We start from the raw sequence: 19676 nt of genomic DNA on the forward strand, positions 1-19676 counted from the left end.
TTAAAGAAGATGCTAAATTTGGTCTCATTACTTTGTACTGGGATCTTTTATAGTCCATGACAAAATGTTTACCATTTTTATTCGTTCATCAAATGACAAACCAATAAAAATATCTCCAAATCTTTATGTGCTTTATTTACCCCATCCCCCAAAACCACACACATACACACAGACACACTGGGGTGGGGGAGAGGCAGATTCTGCAAACTATCCGCAGACCGTTTTCATGAACCCCCTCCTCTACGCAATTGAAAGCTAGCTCCATATCTCACAGCCTCTATTTTCCCCATTAGAGCTCAGATGCAGAGCCTTGTCTGTTATGTATCCCAACTTTACCACTGCCCTTAACATTAAACCATGGGACTGCTTGGCTTCCATCTCATCTTCCCACACTAAGTATTGTAATACATAAACTGGCATTTAAAATGTCAGTATTTAAAAATGAATGCTAGCGACTCTTTTTAAATCCTCTCAAGTGGTGGTTCTGATTCAACTAACTAGTATGGTCAAAGAAAAGACAATTCGGGTCTCTCTACCAAAGCATTACCTTTTGAGAAAAACCATACATTTTTAAAATTAAAACAGTGGTTTCAGATCCTCACATGAGAGCCCCAGCCTTTGCTGCCTCTGGGCTTCAATTACTCCTGTGATCTGTTCTCCCAGCTGCTCAGCCCTTTCCCACTCCTTGGGGCTATTCCTAAATCCCATTAATCCGATCAGAGTACATTTATTATCAGCACTCCCATTAATCAGTGACACAGAAATTGCTGGCACACAACTCTCCTCTCATTCTCTGCTGCATGCAACCTAATATACATCTTCCCAGAACTCGGTTCCAATTATAGTATACCCTTTAAAAAGTTCAACCACTTTTCTGGCTTAGTCTGCAGTTCTTTTCAACACACTTAGAGGAGAGGAAAAACTAACTGCCTTTAAAAAGGAACAAAGTAAAGTCAAAATGATTAGAATTTTACAGCACCCAGAGAGTGATTTTGACTCTTAGCTACCTCCAAATGATTGGGATATATCATAAGGAATTTAAGTTCCAGTGAAGCACCTTTAAAAGTTCACAGATAAACTCCCTGTCCTGAATCAAAGCAGATATGACAGAATAATTATAAATCTGTGTCTTATTTCCCTTGTTGATAACTTCTGTGCAACACTTAGCTTTTCTTTTATATAAATAATCTTATCTTATTGACTTACCCACTCTCCCCCCCTAAAAACTTGGAAGTGTGTGTGTGTGTGTGTGTGTGTGTGTGTGTGTGTGTGTGTGTGTGTGTATACATTTTTTTTTCCAGTTCTGGACCTGGGCACTGTCCCTGAGCTCTTCAATTCAAGGCTACCACCCTACCCCTTGGCCTGGGCATTTTCCCTGAGCTCTTCAGCTCAAGGCTACCATGCTACCCCTTGAACCATAGCACCACTTCTGGTTTTCTGGTGACTAATTGGAGATAAGAGTCTCACAAACTTTTTACTGCCCCGGCTGACTTTGAACCGCGACCCTCAAATCTCAGCCTCCTGAGGAGCCACCTCATCCAGCTAGAAGTAATATTTCTTTTAAGCAAAAGAATATCTCATCTCTCATAAGTTACGTAGAGACAGAAAACACTTTGGTAGAAGTGTATATCAATCTGAAGACTTTCACATGAGTGCTAGAATATGACACTGAGCAAGAGAAACCATTTGTTCAAATACAAACTTTCTTCCAATTACCCTTAAGAAGGCTGTGTTTAAGCGAATTAACATATAATACCTTCAATTTGTCACTAGTGCTGACAAAAGTCTAGTTGGTTGCACCATTATTGAAAAACATAACTATCAAAACCCAATGGAGACCAAACGCTTAAAGGGTAAGAATGCAAGAGAAATGTGAGAGTTCTGCTTGAGGTGTCTTTCAAGGTGGCTCAATTACCAGAGGAGTCACAAGAGCATAATTTTATGATGATTTCACCACGAAGGAAAACACATTAAACCTCTACTAAGAATGCATGAATACTAAAGTTAAAACAGGCCCAGATGGAAAGTAAACCAAATAAGGAAGTATATAGTGCATGATAATTCAAACTTGTTAGGTTGATTTGAGTATGAGATGACATATTATTCCTAAAACACTGTCATTCCTGAGCACTGCACAAAGTTTTGAATACAATTTGTGACTTTCTAAGAGTGGTCCATGGTAAATGTGAGTTGTATTGCCTACCTGGGCGTGCAAGGCGGATCAAAGAGATGTACACATCATGGCAATCTCTTTCCTGTGGTATGACAAGTTGTATGATCTGAAAGTTCTTGCAACGAATAAGCAGGGGACAGCCAGTAGCAGTTGTTGCTTGCTTCTCAATGGTGGAGATCTGACTATGAAGAATCTAGAACCAAAAGTTTAACTTGAATCACCACCCATGAATAATTAACATATAACATGAACAGGGGCTTCGAGTCACACAAATAGATAAGACTCCTCAATATTTGGCTAGCTCAATCACTGAACTCAAGTAACAAGAACTGAGCAGTTCCCAAGCTGTCTAAATCTAGAATTAGTTTTCAATACTTAGTTTTCTAACACAGAGAATAATTATTCTGATACAAACCCATTCAGTATTTAAATTTGAACAACTTCAAGTAAGGGACTGTTTTGGTGGTCAAATGCTAAATGCACATATTAGCTAAAATTAAATAAGGTCATGGGAAGTTAGTAAAATAAACTTCTGCAATCAAGAAAATCTGGAGGATGGCTCCACAGGGAGGTGCCATCCTGCTCCTTAATTCCACAAGGAATGCTCAGTCAACAGCACTTGAGATACTTGTTTTCAGGCCAGGCAGCCTGAAAATGAATTATTTTCTTAGTTTTTTAATTAATATAATAATCAACTGATAAATTATAATTATATATACTTGCAGGGTACAATGTGGTGTTTTGACTGATATATATATACATATATTTATATGGAATGTTTAAATCAAGATAATAGATCCATCACCTTGTTTATCACTTTTCATAATGAAACATTTGTAATTTACTTTTGTGGTTATTTTGAAATATATTATTAATGACAAACAAAAAACTATTCCTCCTGTCCATTCGAAGTGTTTTTGATCAGCAATACCCAATTCCCTTTCTTCTCACTCCCATCTCTAACACTCAATATCCAGCATAACACTCTTCTATCCATGTAATAACCACTCTCAACCCTGCTTAGCTGCCAAGATCAGATGGTCATCACTCTACTCCATAAGGAAGAGATTTATTTGAAAACAAACCATAATAAAGTCCATCTCTGGTGTTTCAGAAAGATCCATGCCTGGTCCTCAGTGGAAGCACTAAGTTCATTTCCACAGTATTGCCTGCCATCTTTTAAAGCACAATACTGTTCGCATAGGAAGGGGAAAATCTACAATTAAGGTTTTTAACTCTGGTTATATAGTTGGGATGCTGTATGAAGTAGGGAACACTTAATGGTTTTACTATTAAGGAGCAGAAATGCCCCTCAATACAATTCCTTTCTAGTTTTCTTTTCTTTTTTGAAATTCCTAGAAAAGGAGAAACACATAGGAAAATTAAAAAATGGCTAAATTATAAGATAGGATAAATACTATGTAGAGAAAATTAAGTACTTTGGAAATGCCATCTTCTACACATGTTCTGTAATGTCTTATTACATTACAGCTATGACATGAAGCACTCGAATCTTCAGGTTATTTCAAAGTCTATCTTAGATGACATCCAAATAATTAGTGTTCAGAATGAACAAGTAGAATTAGTGGTTATGACTTGGTAGATACTTAGAAAAGGGCAAAACACATTCCAGAAACAGTCTCCTGAACACCAGAACACCAACAGCTCAGTCACCTCATTTCTAAGTAGAGATGGAAATTCTAAGAGGGCCAAAACTACTCAACAATGAGAAACATGCAAAGCCAAAAATAAGGAAAGCATACCCATGTTTCTTTTCTTGTGTCCGGTGCATTTTCCACGAATATGACATGAGTGGCTGTCAAATACAAAGTACCCAGTGTTGCCTTTTTAGCAGACACTCGATCTATCAACCGTACATTTTCAACCTAGAGAAATCAGATGCACAGAAAAGCAAGAGAGTTAGTCACAAAATAGTAGGTAACTCAGGCCTTGTCAAAAATGTAACCTTGAGAAGTCCCCAAATAAACACCAGAATGGGGTTGTGGGCATAGCTCAAATAGTAGCACACCTGCCATCAGTGAATGAGATCAGTTAATTAGATCTCAGAACATGATGATTCAAATAAAATTCACCAGTTACTAAAACGTAATTTTAATTTTTTTGTCATCAGTCTTGGGACTTGAACTATGGACCTGGGTGCTGTCCCTCAGCTCTTCAGCTTAATGCTACTGCCCTACCCCTTGAGCAACAGTGCCACTTCCCTAAAACTTAATTTTAAATGGACCACAAGATACTTATAGACCTTATGTTTTTCTTTGAGTTTTAAGGGATTAGTATTTTTATTTCATTGTAATTATGTAAAAATTTCAACTACTTGCCTTACAAATAGTAAATTAAAGTTTGGAGTTTACCCAATGACGATATGTAAAATATATCCCCCCAAAAAGAAACAGAATATTTTCTTATGTTTCTAAAACTGTAGAAAAGGCTTTGTGGTTGTCTAATTTTGTATAAAGCACTACAAAATAAATATAAAATGGGCTAAATACTAAAATATGAATATTAAATAATATAGTATGAAATAAATATGCATATGGGATGAAAAATAACAGACAAATATAACAACTCCATCACTTTGAGATCTTTACATTTGTCTATATAATAAAATTTTTGTAGTGAATGGAATTCTCACACTGAGCTAAAATCCAGGCTGTTGGAATAGATGCCTGGAAACACCTTTGATCATGCATTAATCTGTTTTATGGATAGGTGCACTGAGATCATACCAACAAAAAATGCAATGGGAACAAATCGAACTCTGCAGAGCATGTGTAGAGCAAGAAACACAGTGACTTTTTTTTTTAATAAAACAGAGCTAATTTTATCCATTGAATTAATCATGGCTATTAATTTTTAAATGCTTCTCATTTCTTATGCAGTTACAGATTTATCAATTCAGTTAAAACCTACTTTCCTTATGAACTATTTTCTTTTTGCAGATTTTCAAGTTCTTATGATCTTTTTTTCAACCCTTGTTGGTAAGGATTTATCACAATAATCATGATGGATAGAACTCATTTTCTCTCCTCTTATTACTAATTCTGGGAGTTATACTTTTTCTTTAACATTTTGTGACTATATAGGGGCTCCTTCAGAATAAAAAATCTTGAATTGATCAATTCTACATTTCTTAATATTTTAATATCTAGTCTTGTATGGTAATGAATGTCATACCTTGCTTTCCTTGGTTATGTCACGTGGTTTGTTTTTCCCTCTAAACTCCAAGATTTCATACTTAGCACATTAATTTTCATTATTTTTGGTCTACAATACAGGTTTTTTAATCTAGTTATTTTCCTCTAAGTAAATTTTTTGCTATCTCCTGCAAATTTTGTTTGTAGTATTCCTACTCTTCCTATTTTCTAAGTCTCTAAGTCCAGCATTTACTTTCAGCCAAGAAATTTTAAGGAGTGTATTTTTCAATTCCTACATGGTTAGATCATTTTATTTAAAATGTTGTTACTAAAAATTCTATTTTGAACTATCTATAAGGATATTATGAGAGCAGCAGAAGGAGAAATACTTTTCTAACCATTTATCTGAGTGGAAAAACGTAATTTGCATGTTAAAACATGCCTAAACAAAGCACAAATCCAAGGGCAATGTATCAGATAACAATATATAAAGAAAATGACTTTTCTGCTCCTAGGGAAACAAAACTTTATTGGCTAGTATATTGACCATAGATAATATTTATCATAGATAATATTTTTGAGGTAAAAAGTTGTGTATAGGTTATTTTCCCTACAGAAGTGAAAGACTGTAATTTAAGTGTACCACTTAAATTATTTTTAGAAAATCCTAGGGGAACAGAATAAGGTACACAAATGTTGGCAGAATGTACTATTTAATAGGTTTTTTTCCATTTCTTTTTGTTAACTTTGGATGATACTGTAGGAAAACTAAATTTCAAAATATGGCAATAGTTCTTACAGGTCCCAGAGCTGTCAAAAGCAATTTTGAAGCTTGGAGGAATGAGAAGAGAACACGAGGGAAACACTATTAACTTGATTTCCCAGTGATGTGGAACAACAGAAAGAAATATAAAAAATTAAATTTTGTTACCTTAGAAATTGTATGAAGACAAAGAACAATGTTCAGGGGCAATTTGATGGAATAAACAGTAATACTAATTGTGAGATTTATCACACATGGGTTGTTTTTTTTTTGTTTTGTTTTTTGTTTTTTGTTTTTTTTTTTGCCAATCCTGGGCTTGAGCTCAGGGCCTGAGCACTGTCCTTGGACTTTCTCAAGGCTAGAGCTCTGCCACTTGAGCCTCAGCACCACTTCCGGCTTTTTTCTATGTATGTGGTACCGAGGAATCGAACCCGTCTTCATGCATGCTAGGCAAGCACTTTAACCACTAGGCCAAACTCCCGGCCCCCACACATGGTTTTGACAAAGGATTTTTTTTGGGGGGGGGGTCTTTTCTTTCTTTTTTTTTCCATATATTTTTTATTGTAATTAACAGAAAGGTTACATTATATTCACCAGATAGAAAGTGCATTACTTCACAAACATTTACACCCTTTCTCATGTCGTGGTCCCCATTTCCCTTCCCCTCCTCCCGCTCATCATGATTTCCCCCCTTCCCTATCCAATTTCAAATAACCAATTAAGCATATATAGAATATAGCAGATAACAAGGTGAAATATTGTAACAATATGAGATAACCAAGGGACAGCAGAGGAGATGAGAGATAACACAGTACATTAAGGACAACAGTCCCTCATTATATGGCTTTTGTTTCTATATCCTGGAAGTCCTTTCATTTATGGCCTTATGCATCTAGGTTTTGCTGTACTGTAAATCTCTGCGAGGAGAGACCAAGGTTTCTACTGATTATGACAAATGAGGTAAACTATTGAGCCTATGTTCCTTTGAGTCTGGCATACTTCACTTAATATGATTTTTTCTAAGCTTTTTGATTTCCTTACAAGTGGGGCGATGTCATTCTTTCTGACAGCAGCATAGAATTCCATTGTGTATAAATACCATATCTTGTTGATCCACTCTCAACTGAGGGGCATCTGGATGACCAAGGATCTTTTTATGTACGTATATATGGTTTATATATATATATATATATGTTATATATATATGTTATATATATATTTGGGTGCCAGTCCTTGGCACTGTCCTTGAGCTTTCTCAAGGCAAGTACTCTACCACTTCAGCCACAGCACCACTTCTGGCTTTTCCTGTGTAATGGTAACAGGAATTGAACCCAGGACTTCGTGCATGTTAGGCCAGTACTCTAACCCTAGGCCACACTCCTGGCCCCACATATGTATATATGTATGTATAAACAAATAACATTTCAAAAACAAAAATTTAATTTCTGTATGCACACTCTCTGCAACTTTGTATATGCAAGGATGCTTTCAACAGTCTCAAGTTAGCAATTATTTAAATCTTGGTATGATCTGCCCTTAATTTTGTGAAAATATGCATCCCCAAAAGCAAATAGTGGGGCCAGGAGTTTGGCGTAGTGGTAGAGTGCTTGACTAGCATGCACAAAGACTCCGATTTGATTCTTCAGTACCACAAACATAGAAAAAGCTCAAAGTGGTGCTGTGGCTCAAATGGTAGAGATCTAACCTTGAGAAAAGCCCAAGGACAGTGCTCTGGCCATGAGCTCAAGCCCAGGACTGGCAAAAAAAAAAAAAACCCACCAAATATGCCCCAAAATCAGAGTGAAAATAAATGGTGTTAACTGGAACGATAAAGTGCAAGTTTGAGGGGTTTTTGTTTTTTGAAAGATGCAGGTCTTTAGCACAAGTTGGGTGGTGTTCCAGAAACAATAAATCAGTATCTGAAATATAGCACCGAACCCCAGGCATTCTGGAAACTCTGTTTTTTCTCAATTGCCATTTTCTTTGACTTGCCTGAAAATACCAAAGTTTTCTGACTAAGACAACCAGATGACCTAAAATGAAATAAATTTCAGATTTCTAGTATCATCTTGAAGATTGGCTGGTTCAACAATCTGCTTCATTGTTCACCTAACTTAATTCTAAGTCATATAAAAAGCTACCTAGTTGTGCTGGCAGAACTGGTTAAGCACCTGCAGAAAACTAAAGTTGGATCCTTCTTTGTCACCCTGCACTAGAATTAACTCCAAATGGATCAAAGACCTCGAGGTAAAAGCTGACACACTGAAAACTTTACAAGAAGGAATAGGAGATACACTAGGCCTCCTTGGCACAGGTCAAAACTTTCTTAATAAGGACCAAGAATCACAACAAATCAGAGAAAGGCTGGATAAGTGGGACTGCATTAAACTGGGGAGCTTTTGTATGGCAAAGGACATAACTAGTGAATTAATTAGGAAGCCTACAGAGTGGGAGATCTTCACCAACCAAACAACGGACAAAGGCCTCATATCTAAAATATATCAACAACTCAAAAAATTGAATCACTCCGAAACTAATCTCCAAAGTAACAACCATCCCATTAAAAAATGGGCCAAAGACGTAAAGAGAGTCTTCTCTGAAGAAGAAACAAAAATGGCCTATAGACACATGAAGAAATGCTCAACATCTCTGGTCATAAAAGAAATGAAAATCAAAACAACTCTAAGATTCCACCTCACTCCAGTTAGAATGGCCAGGATCAGGAAAACGAATAATAACATGCTGGAGGGGATGTGGCCAGGAGGGATACCTACTACACTGTTGGTGGGAGTGCAAACTCGTTCAACCACTATGGAAAGCAGTATGGCAGTGCCTCAACTCCCCTATGGCCCAGCAATTCCACTACTTGGCATTTACCCAACCATCCAGAATCTAGGGCATACTAAATCCACTAGTACAACAATGTTCAATGCAGCATTATTCACCATAGCAAAGATATGGAACCAACCTAGATGCCCCTCAGTTGATAAGTGGATCAACAAGTTGTGGTATTTGTACACAATGGAATTCTATGCTGCTGTCAGAAAAAATGACATCGACCCATTTGTTAGGAAATGGAAAGACTTAGAAAAAATCATATTAAGTGAAGTAAGCCAGACTCAAAGGAACTTAGGCTCAATGGTTTCCCTCATTTGTCATAATCAGTAGAAACCTTGTGCTCTACTAGCAGAGATCTGCAAGAGAGCAAAACCTTGATACATAAGGCCATATAGTATGAAGCTAATTGAAAGGACCTCCAGGATATTGAAACAAAAGCCATATAACGAATGATTGTTGTCCTTAATGTACTATGTTATCTCTCATCTCCTTTGCTGTCCCTTGGGTATCTCATATTGTTACAGTATCTCACTCTGTTATCTGATATATTGAATTTATTTGTATTTGGTTATTTGAAATTTGATAGGGAAGGGGGGAAAACCAAGACAGGGGGGTGGGTGGTAGGTGGGGGGAAGGGTAGTGGGTACCAAGACATGTGAAAGGGTATCAATGTATGTGAATTAATGCACCTTCTATCTGGCAAATATCATGTAACCCTTTTATTAATTACAATAAAAAAATCAGCTGTAAAAAAAAAAAAGCTACCTAGCAATGAAGCCTCTTTCACACTTGAAGAAAAAGATTCAGGGAACTGGACCGGGAGTCTGGCCTAGTGGTTAAAGTGCTTGCCTAGCATGCATGAAGACCTGGGTTGGATTCCTCGGTACCACATATAGAAAAAAGCCGGAAGTGGTGCTGAGGCTCAAGTGGTAGAGCTCTAGCCTTGAGAAAATCCAAGGACAGTGGTTCAGGCCCTGAGCTCAAGCCCAGGACTGGCTAAAAAAAAAAAAGATTCAGGGAAGTACTCATTTCTAGGGGCAAAGTTCTTACAAATCACTTGCACATACTGCTGAAGGCAGTGCAGCTGTTTATACAATGGAAATGACATTTATTCTATGCACTCTAGTTAGGTTCTACTATAGTCAAAGTTTTCTTCAGGGACTTGACAAAAATGATCTGTTTTCCCCAGGCCCAGGGAGCAAGGCTCAACCCCAGCTAGCTATGTCCCCCTCCAAAACTCAGTCTCCTGGCTCCTCATGGCAACAGGTACCAGTGAATACTTTTGAGGTCATTTTAGTACTGCTATTCAAATTTAGCATGTTTACAAGAATAAGTTAACCATTACTTGAGAATTTTCATGCATGAAATTAAAATTCTGGAAACAGAATGTTGTAAGTCAAAATTATACTGTAAAACTGTATAATTGACAAGCCACTCTCAAGGTATTATTCTTGAGATAAACTCAAAGTTAGAAGCTTGAGATTAGGATACTCAGGATTCTCAACACTATAGTAAGAGAAAGAACCCTTAAATATCTGATTCTATTCAAGAAAATGCCTATATACAGCACAGTGTTATGTTCTCAGAAGAAAACAAAAGAATGAATGGATTAAGAGTCATTGTGTACCCTCAAGAATCTTACAGTTTCAATGGCAAAGACTCTGCCCTAGTTTACCATCTCTTTCCCCCTCCTCTGGGGTTACATTGAGGGAGGAAAGGGTTTCAAAAGCTTTAGACAAAACAGGGGTCTCCATCACAGCACTGCCAGGTTTTGAAACAGGACACCCTGGCTGCAGAACACAGCCTTTCTTCATCCCTCCCTGGCTGTCCAGAAGTCAGGAGGACTTTTTTAAATCACTGAGAGACAGGAGCCTCTCTTCAGCAATTCTCTTCAAGCCACCTTCTAGTTTCAATTTTAACAGAATGTAAGCCTTTACTTTCTACCCCTCAGGTCAAATAACATGACGAACATTTAGGGTTCTAAAATCATCTGAGAAGTATTCAGAGCAAGGCGGATTTACCATTCATTGACAAGAAAAAAAAGAGAAACTAATGACACTGGCTACAAGCTGTGCTTGGGCCAAAGACCAAGTCCCTGGTGCCATATAAATTAGGCTAAAGGCCACTATCATTTGGGGGAAGATTTCCAGAGATTGTTGGACAGGGAGAACTGCAAATGTCTACAGCAGCCAAAACCTAAGACAAGTTTATGTTCCAATCTAAGAAAAGCAGCTAGAAAAATAGTTTGTCATGCTAAATTTGGTATCATGACATTTTCTGACTCTGCTAACATGAAAAAGAAAAGTATGTGAAGTAAAAAGGCCTAGACTCTGATTCTGGTTCTAGTTTTGAAACTCGACTATTGGGCGTACATAGGCATTTGAGTCTGAATTTTGACTTGTATAAGGCATGCTAGGGTCTAATGTAGCTAATTTCCTGGTGCTTCGAGACTACCTAGAAAGACACAGTAACAGCAAGTGTGAAAGTATATACAATAGCACTTCATTATGAAAAGCTCCAGAAACCCAACTCTTTAGAAATGTGATTAGCCAACAGAACTCTTAAGATTTACTAAAGAAAGGAAACCCATCCTCAGTAACAAGATGAGTTTGCTTTAGAGGCTACATTGGTAACTGAAGTTATAGATCAAAGAGGAGTAATAAATACCCCCGAGCACAAGTGTATTAGCCTACCAACCTGGCAGAGAAGCTACTGGGACACAGCCCTTTTCAGTATCTTCCCCGTCTTCCCCCACTCCTCACCCCCCATCCCTCACCCCCTTCCCACTCTTGGTCTTCTTTTGCTTTTTGCTTTTTTGGGGCAGTTAGGAAATGATTAGTTAGGTATCCTACAACATTTGTAATATTTACTGAGTTATTTTACATTCCCTAACTACATTATCATTTGGTTGTACATCTGAATTAATGACATGACTTATTGCAGTCAAGCCTTCTGCTTGACTCTCTTAAAAGAAATGACATCAGACTCAATTTCTTTTATGAACCATGTTCAATATTATGCCATAAACTTTTTAGAAGAAAGTATTTCCTGAAACATTTCTGAAAATATATATGTATATCAGAATGCCAACTTGATTCCTGATAACAAAATTACCTACATATCTTTTAGCCTGGCATCGACCTACTTTGTGTTGTTGCTTTGTATTACCTTTAATACTGTTATTCAGGCTGCATGGTACACCAACCAGTCTAACTTGGTAGAGGTTATTCATTCAATGTCTGAAGGTATTGGCCAGAAGGTATGTCACTGACAAAGAGAACTGCAACATAAGCCACTGTTGAAATCATTACAGAAATGAGGGCCTGTAGAGGCCATACTTCCCACACACTTCTTCAGTTGTGAGCAGAACTTATCAGCTGAGCCATAAAATGTGAAACTGTAAAACACTGCCCCCACCAAAAGGTAATTGATACTGCAGTTTACAATACAAATCAGTTACTTGGGTTCTAGTATTTTACAGAGTAATTAGCAGTGATGTGGTTGAGTAGATGATCTGTGGCATGGATAACTGTTTCAACTCTAAGCAGAGCCCACTCCCCTTTGCTGACTGTTAGTATCAACTCAAGGTGATCTAGGATAAATTTCTTACAGAAAAGCTGATGGGAAAGAAGGCAGAAGAACTATGGTGGATTCCATTTAACTTCATCCTAAGCAAAAGGGACAGAGGAAAGTTCTAAAAAATGCTAAAAAATAATTTACAATTTACTCATTTGATGTTAAGTAGCTTGGCCACTTCACACACACACACACACACACACACACACACACACACACACACACACATGCTCATATTGTCTTAGCTCGAATAGTGAACTTGGTGGTTACAGGATCAACTGGGAATGCCTGAGGTATGCATAGGTACGTTTCAATGATAAGATGCAAAGACCTCTGTAGGGTACCCTTCCAGGAATCTTCTAACTAGTCTTACATTAGTATTATATAAATGACTACCGAATCAGAAATTCTAAAATCTTTTCATTTATGCTACTGTTCATAAACAATGGTCCACTAGTAATACTGAGCATTTGTAACAGTCACTAAGATGGTTGAAGCTCTGGAATAACAATAAATATCCCTCTTATGAGTAAGAGTATATGTGTGGGAGAGAGACAAGTGCATCTATCATAAGTTCTTAACTAGACACCATTACTAAGTAAATTCATACAGAAACATCAGAGTTTTACCTTACTTAAATTTTTATTGGCATGCATTAGTTGTACAAGAGAGGCTTTCATTTATGACATTTGTATACATTAACTCTCCCTTATATCCTCTCCCCTATGTAAAAATGTTTTCTACAAGTTTCACTGTTCTATTTTCATTTGTGCAAATATAGAACTTCTACATCCTGATTCATCCTTTCTGTTCCCCCTCCCTGTCCCAGCTGGCACCTGGACCCCAACTGAATATTTTACTTTCTCATCATTCTATTAGTGTGTATTAACTGTACCAAGGGGTTCCATCATGGCAGTTCAGCTACGTATATATTTTATTTTAATCTAAATAATTCTGTTGTTTTCTATTTCCTCATCTACCTATTGGTCAACAATTTTCACTGAGATTTCTTATATCACCTCCGTACATAGTTGTAATGTTTTTTTGCTGTTATTTAACTTCTTGTATCTGTTGAATACTTACTTTATGTTTGTGACTTCAATTCCCATATTAAAGTAATAGCAACTACAGTTTGCCAGGAAGATGGAATAATACTCAATTGTAGTTGGAAAAGTACTCTGATATGCAATATGAAAAGCTGGAGCAAAAACAAACTCTCCAGACCATTCAAAATTGCTATAATCTCATATAATTACAGAAAAAAAGCTTTTAATTTTTCCAATTGAAAAAGGAAGCACATTTTCTCCCTTCTTACATAAAGTTGCTCCCGCAGTTTTCTAATCCAGACTCTTGGTGGATAAATCAGGAAAATCCATCATTTACCCAAAAAGCTAGTTTAAGCTGTTTAAAATTGTAAAACCAATGAAAGTCATTTCCCAGGATCATTTTATTCCCAGGACCATTGATTTGGGAGGAACTAGGGAAGGATAAAAATCACAGAACACAGTCCAAGAAAATATATGACATACACCCAAAAGAAACAGAGTCTGTCCTTCATGAGATTCACAAAGACTTTCAGTGTCACATAGAAAAAATTGTTAATAAGATACTGAAGATGTATGAAAAGAACCACATTTTTCAAGATACTAAAAATAATCAACTCTTTTAAAAATACATTATGTTATGAAACTAATTTACTTCAAAAACACAGTTAAAATAATCAACTATAATAAAAAAATTTTGTGAATATAAAAACTTGTGAAAAAATTATTATAAAAATTAGACAGTTGACATTCATCAGTTTAAGTCCTTCTTAATTAGTTGTAATAATTTGTTAAGTGCCTAATCTGTGCCAGGGTCTCAGACTATTTATCAAAAATCCTAACTAATAAAAATAATCACAGATTAGTAGACTCCATCTCTCTTAAAACCCTGCTAGGAAAAAGAAACAAATCTTAAATCTCACATGGCTTAAGCCAAAAGGAATTTATGTTCATATATCTATCAAGGATAGTGGCAGGACTGGTTTAGACTAGCCAAGAGCTCTGAAAAACCAACTCCTGGTCCTCCACCGTATGTCCACACCATATTACTAGGCCTTGTCTCTCTATCCCAGATGACCCTACCAACTGCTAGCTTTATCACTTTCTCATCTATTACCAAGAATTAAAATATCAGCTGCCTCCTCTGAAGCCTAAGCAAAGTCTCAAGCATTTTATATGGTCACACACTGATCCTGAAACTACTCTGTGGGATTATATAATGATGTGCTTGGGTTAGACAGACAGGCAAATACATAGACTAAGCAAACCTCTTCAGAAGAAGTAAGGAAGAATAAAAGATGGACAACCAAAGCCTAACACATGCTGAGGACATGCTTGGTCTAGCACATAATCTATTCCCCAAATTATTACTCATAGTATCCTGTGATGCAGAATACTCTCTATTCAGAAACACAATGGATACTCCCTATGGCTGATCAAGGTCCTTCCACAACCTGGTCCCACCTGACTAGCAGAGAAGGTTCCTCCTTTCATACCCAAGACAATCGCTGTATCAGATGATACATGTCTCTGTGTATTCTCCAAACACATAGTGAAACATCAAAATCTATGTTTAATCCTTCATTCTCTTTCTTCCTCTATCAAAAGCGATTTGGCCCAACTTTACTTCCTTAAGCACTGACTTTGTTCTGGCTAGAGCCAAGCTCAGTCAGGTTAACTGAAGTAGGAGAGTTTAAATTTTCCAGAGACTCACAATCCAAAGGTTTCTAGATATATTTTAGAGATATTTATAGATATTTATTTCTAGATCTATTTCTCAAAACCAAAAGAGAAAGGATAACTATGTATATTGAGACTATTATTAAGCTGGTTACAAAAGTGATAACAAAATTAATTAAAATCTTCGAACTTTATGCACACTACAGTTATAATATACTAAACTTCTCAATGTAAATAATCTCCATATTTTCTCATTTTCTAGAATAACAATACTATGTACTTCACTTCAAAAGTCTTCTTGAGTCACTTACAAATCTTCAATTAATTTTTGTACTACTAAATAAACTCAGCAAAAGGGTAGCAATGTTTGTGAAGTAATGCACCTTTTATCTGGTGAATATAATGTAATGCTTCTATTAATTACAATAAAAATATATTATAAATAAATAAATAACTCAGCAAAAATATACATTTTTGAGAAACTAGCTTTTAAAAGAAAAAATAAATGTAACTTTTCACATAAAAATTGTTCTGCCTAAATGAAGTCAAGATAAAGGAAATATCTTGATAATTTTGGACAGACTTGAGTGTCTACAAATGGGCAGGCTATTGACCTATCTACCTACAATGGTTAAGATTTTACTGATGTTTAGCTAAATTTTTTAACTGCTCTGAAGAAGGATAACAAAGCTAAAACAGTGACATAGAGCTTCAATTGTTTAAGAAATGAAGAGGGCTGGGAATTCTTGGAAAAGGCAGAGAAGAGAAGGAAGCCCATTTTGGCTCAGGGAAAACTATAAACATGCCAAAACTGATTCTAATAAATAAGGGGCCAGCCACTTGAGAGTTTTGCATAAGGCCCATGTAATTTATTTTGGTAGAGTGACCCTGGATGTGTAGGTTTAAAAGAACATGTGCTGCTGAACAAAAGAACAGTCGTAAGATTTATTTCAACACCACCTTAAAATAGCCTCAACCAAAAATATCATTTTCAACAAGCACAAATAAGAGAAAAAGAGGAAGAAAGATGTTAGGAGGAAAGTAAATGATGAACAGATGCTGAACCCAATGTAGCTCAAAGAATAAGTGTACGGTGTAGCCTATTAAAGATAGCTGGGTTAAAACAATAAACTCACTTAAAAAGTACTCTGGGGAGAAAAAAAAACTTGTGTTGAAACAATATAGAAAATTCAAAGCTTATGATAATGAGGTGAAGAATAAGGATGATAATGATTTTCCTCTAAAATATTTCAAAAGCTTTATTTGACAAAAGCACTAATAACAAAGCACTCAACCTGTCTATTTGCACAGCTCTATGAGAACTATAGGGTAAACATTTTTTCAAAGCCAAGCTGTGCCAAATGGAACTTACTGCTGTTCCAAAGAGAAAAGATAGCCTAGGCAGAGAGGGAAGCAAGTTTTATGTTCCTTCCCACCAACTCCTGGCAAGCCAGAGGACAAAGGGTTACAATTTGTCCATACAGGGAAAGGCCAGGTTCCAACCCTGTACATTCCCATGCCTCTCTCCTGGACTCTGAAGTTCTAAAGGTTAGATTATGTAACTGTGCATTTTCCTCTCTCTCCTCTTATGGTACAGCCTTATCACAAGTCCATCAATCTCTTTCTGGGGAATGAGTGCAAAGCAAATGCCTTTCAGACACAAGATGTGAGGCTTTTTCTGAGGGGCCCCCAAAAGTGTACTATTATCCTGTTACAATGGGCTAAGGTTACCAGGATCCCATACCCAATTCCAGCCTAATACTTAAGGTCCATCTCCCTAAGAATATCTCACCTACCCTGCACTGTTACCATTCTCTAACTCCTGTGACACTCCTTGTCATTCACCATTACCTTACAGTGCCTTATTACAGCTCTTGTACCACTCTAACTGATACTGAGTACATATATACTCAAGGAAAGAACTGGTTGTTTATTTATATTTCCTGCAGCCCCAAGGCCTGGAACTCAACTCACTTTTCCTAGAATGGGCTCTAAGTAGAAGAAACAAAACAAAGAGAAAGATGTATTTTGTCTGAAAAAAAAAAACCATGTCATATAACTTAAGAGACAATATTTAATAATAGTAGGAAACAGGACATTATAAAACAATGAAGCTTGAACACAAAACCATTTCTGTTGTTCATAAATTCAACAAATATTTAGTAGGCCCACCTATCCTATGCCAAGTAGTGTTCTGGATGCTGGGGATAAATGAGTAAACAAGACAGAAGTCGCTGTTCATAAGACCTTGCATTCTGTTTGGAGCTAAGTAGGCAGGAAATAATCAAAATACATGATAGGCAAGAAAAAAAGTGTATGTGTGTGTGCACAAGCACATACATGGGTGTGCATGCACACACCTTTCCAAAGCCAATACCAAAGATTCAAAGGTAGAAAATTAAAGCACTAAGCAGTTGGGTGAATTGGGAATCAGACTGTCCAGAGAAATCTTCTCTAACTAAAAATGATTATATATTTCAGTAGAGAACCAAAATAAATGAGAGAGCCAGCCATGAGGAAATGCGGGGAAAGAAGGGTTCAGGTAGAGGGGACCAAAGGCAAGCCCCTGGATGGGAGCAGCTTGGTTTTATCAGGCTCTACAAGCAGGAGAGGATGTCCGACCAGAGTCCAGGAGCCATGAACGATGAAGAATAGGACATGTTGCGACACCATGGGGGGTAATTTTGGAGGGCCTTCCAGGACAAGAATACAAACCTGGCTTTCACTTTCAATGGGAATGGGAAGTAAACAGAAGGGTTTAGGAAATACATCTACTAGAAATGAATGATCATCAAAGGTCTTGGTAAACAGTGTATACATACATATGCTTTTTTAAAAATATACAAATTATTTTTGTTTCTGAACAATACCGAAAGAAAGTGGGGCCTCCAACTACCCTAGATCTCTAGACACGATATACCCCCTAGCAAAGTGATAGCATCGAGGACTCTTTGGTTAGTGTGAGTAAATGCATGAACAGTCTGACCCTGCCTGGCTCAAAAGCTAGAATCTCTTTCTTAAACCACCACTGCTCGAACTGGCTTAACTGCACCTTGAAAATTCAATATAACTTGTGCTTTTCTTTTTTTTTTTAACTTGTGCTTTTCTACATGCCCAAAGGAATAAAACCTTCTTTCACAGCTTGGCAATAAATATATTTCTCCGGGAATTTGTGATAAGCAGTGTTTTAATATGTGAAAAAGAGAAGAAAAGTAAATATACAATTTTTATAAAGCTGTCATAGCCTACCACAAAACTTTAAGTGTAAGTTATTTTTAAACCAGTTTAAAAGGCTGTGGGAGGAAGGGTTGGGCTTATGTCCTGGGAAGTACTTTTACTCCCAAAGGCTTCAGCTAGCTGTCCACCAGGGTAAAGGGCACTAGGAAAAATAGTTTCAACCATTCCTGCCCTAAGAAATATGGTAGAAATTAGCTGCTTGAACTTGTCAGTGCACTTAGCATACAAAACCGAACCTTCACAGGATGGGTATCAAATCATGGGTTTAATGTCATACATACCTCACAGCTTGTCCTGCTCAGAATGGAAAAATAAGGTAAAAATCAAAGTAAGCTTTAAATAAAGATGAAAATATAGATATGCTCATTGGTTCTGTGAAAAGAAGCATTCTTGATATAGTTTTGTCTGCAGTGAGAGGACAGAAGGGAGGGAGCCAATCCTCAACAGTCAAGCACATGAGTTTACTGGAGAAATGGTAAAATTTACTAATCAAAAAATAATGGCCAGCATGCACATACATAAAGGGTTAGTTTCATATGTTTATCATACTTCTTAAACACTGCAATGTTTCACTTTGTATAATAGCTTCACTGCATCCTTACGAGCATTAAAAATGCTTTACTGGCAGCACAAACTTGTCCAGGTACTTTCTTCCCCTTAAAACACCAAGTATATCTTCTAGTCCCTTCACACATCTACTCAAAAATGACCCTCCAAAGGAATCTAAATCCTGTCTCCCAGGCTTTGCCTCATAGGCTACTGCAGAGGCTTTCTGTGCAAAACTGGATTCCCTTCTGAGAACCCAGGTCTTGCAGGGATGAATGTTTTTATTGAAGGAAAGTATGCTCTGAAGCACGGGTGTGAACTAGAGTTGAGTTACACAAAGCCACCCTTTGTTGCTTGTCTCTTGAAGGGGGCCAAGATAATTAAACCCACTGTGCAGTGGGGAAATGAGTAAGTAGGTCCAATGAAATGTCTGAATTAACAAAATTCTTTTTATTCTCAAAGCCCATAGAAGTTCTTTCAGTATACAAATCTATGGTCACCTTCTTGTCCTTTTGCAAGAACCAGAAATAGACCTCAATTCTACCTGCCATGTTACTTAGTGCTTTAAGTGTGTTCTATATATTTACATCTTACAAATTATAGGTTAGGGAACCAAGGTAATGTCATATGAGATGTCAAAAAATTTATTCAAGAATAAGACTGTG

The 19676-nt window shown here is 36.9% G+C and overlaps 1 protein-coding gene across 2 annotated transcripts in view; it reads right to left on the reverse strand.

Annotated features, from left to right (window-relative positions):
- The window catches only part of Mtmr7 (myotubularin related protein 7), an 81401-nt gene that overhangs the window by 53174 nt on the left and 8551 nt on the right, over positions 1-19676 (reverse strand). For both annotated transcript variants that reach the window (XM_090354005.1, XM_090354006.1), the window contains exons 2-3: positions 3937-4059; positions 2204-2366 (exon numbers count right to left, since the gene is read on the reverse strand). In XM_090354005.1, coding sequence (XP_090210131.1) covers positions 2204-2366; positions 3937-4059 — 286 coding nt within the window. The remainder of the gene's footprint in view (positions 1-2203; positions 2367-3936; positions 4060-19676) is intronic.

The sequence above is a fragment of the Megascapheus bottae genome, chromosome 20, assembly GCF_031878675.1.
Source record: "Megascapheus bottae isolate mThoBot1 chromosome 20, mThoBot2.hap1, whole genome shotgun sequence".
Lineage (NCBI taxonomy): Eukaryota > Metazoa > Chordata > Mammalia > Rodentia > Geomyidae > Megascapheus > Megascapheus bottae.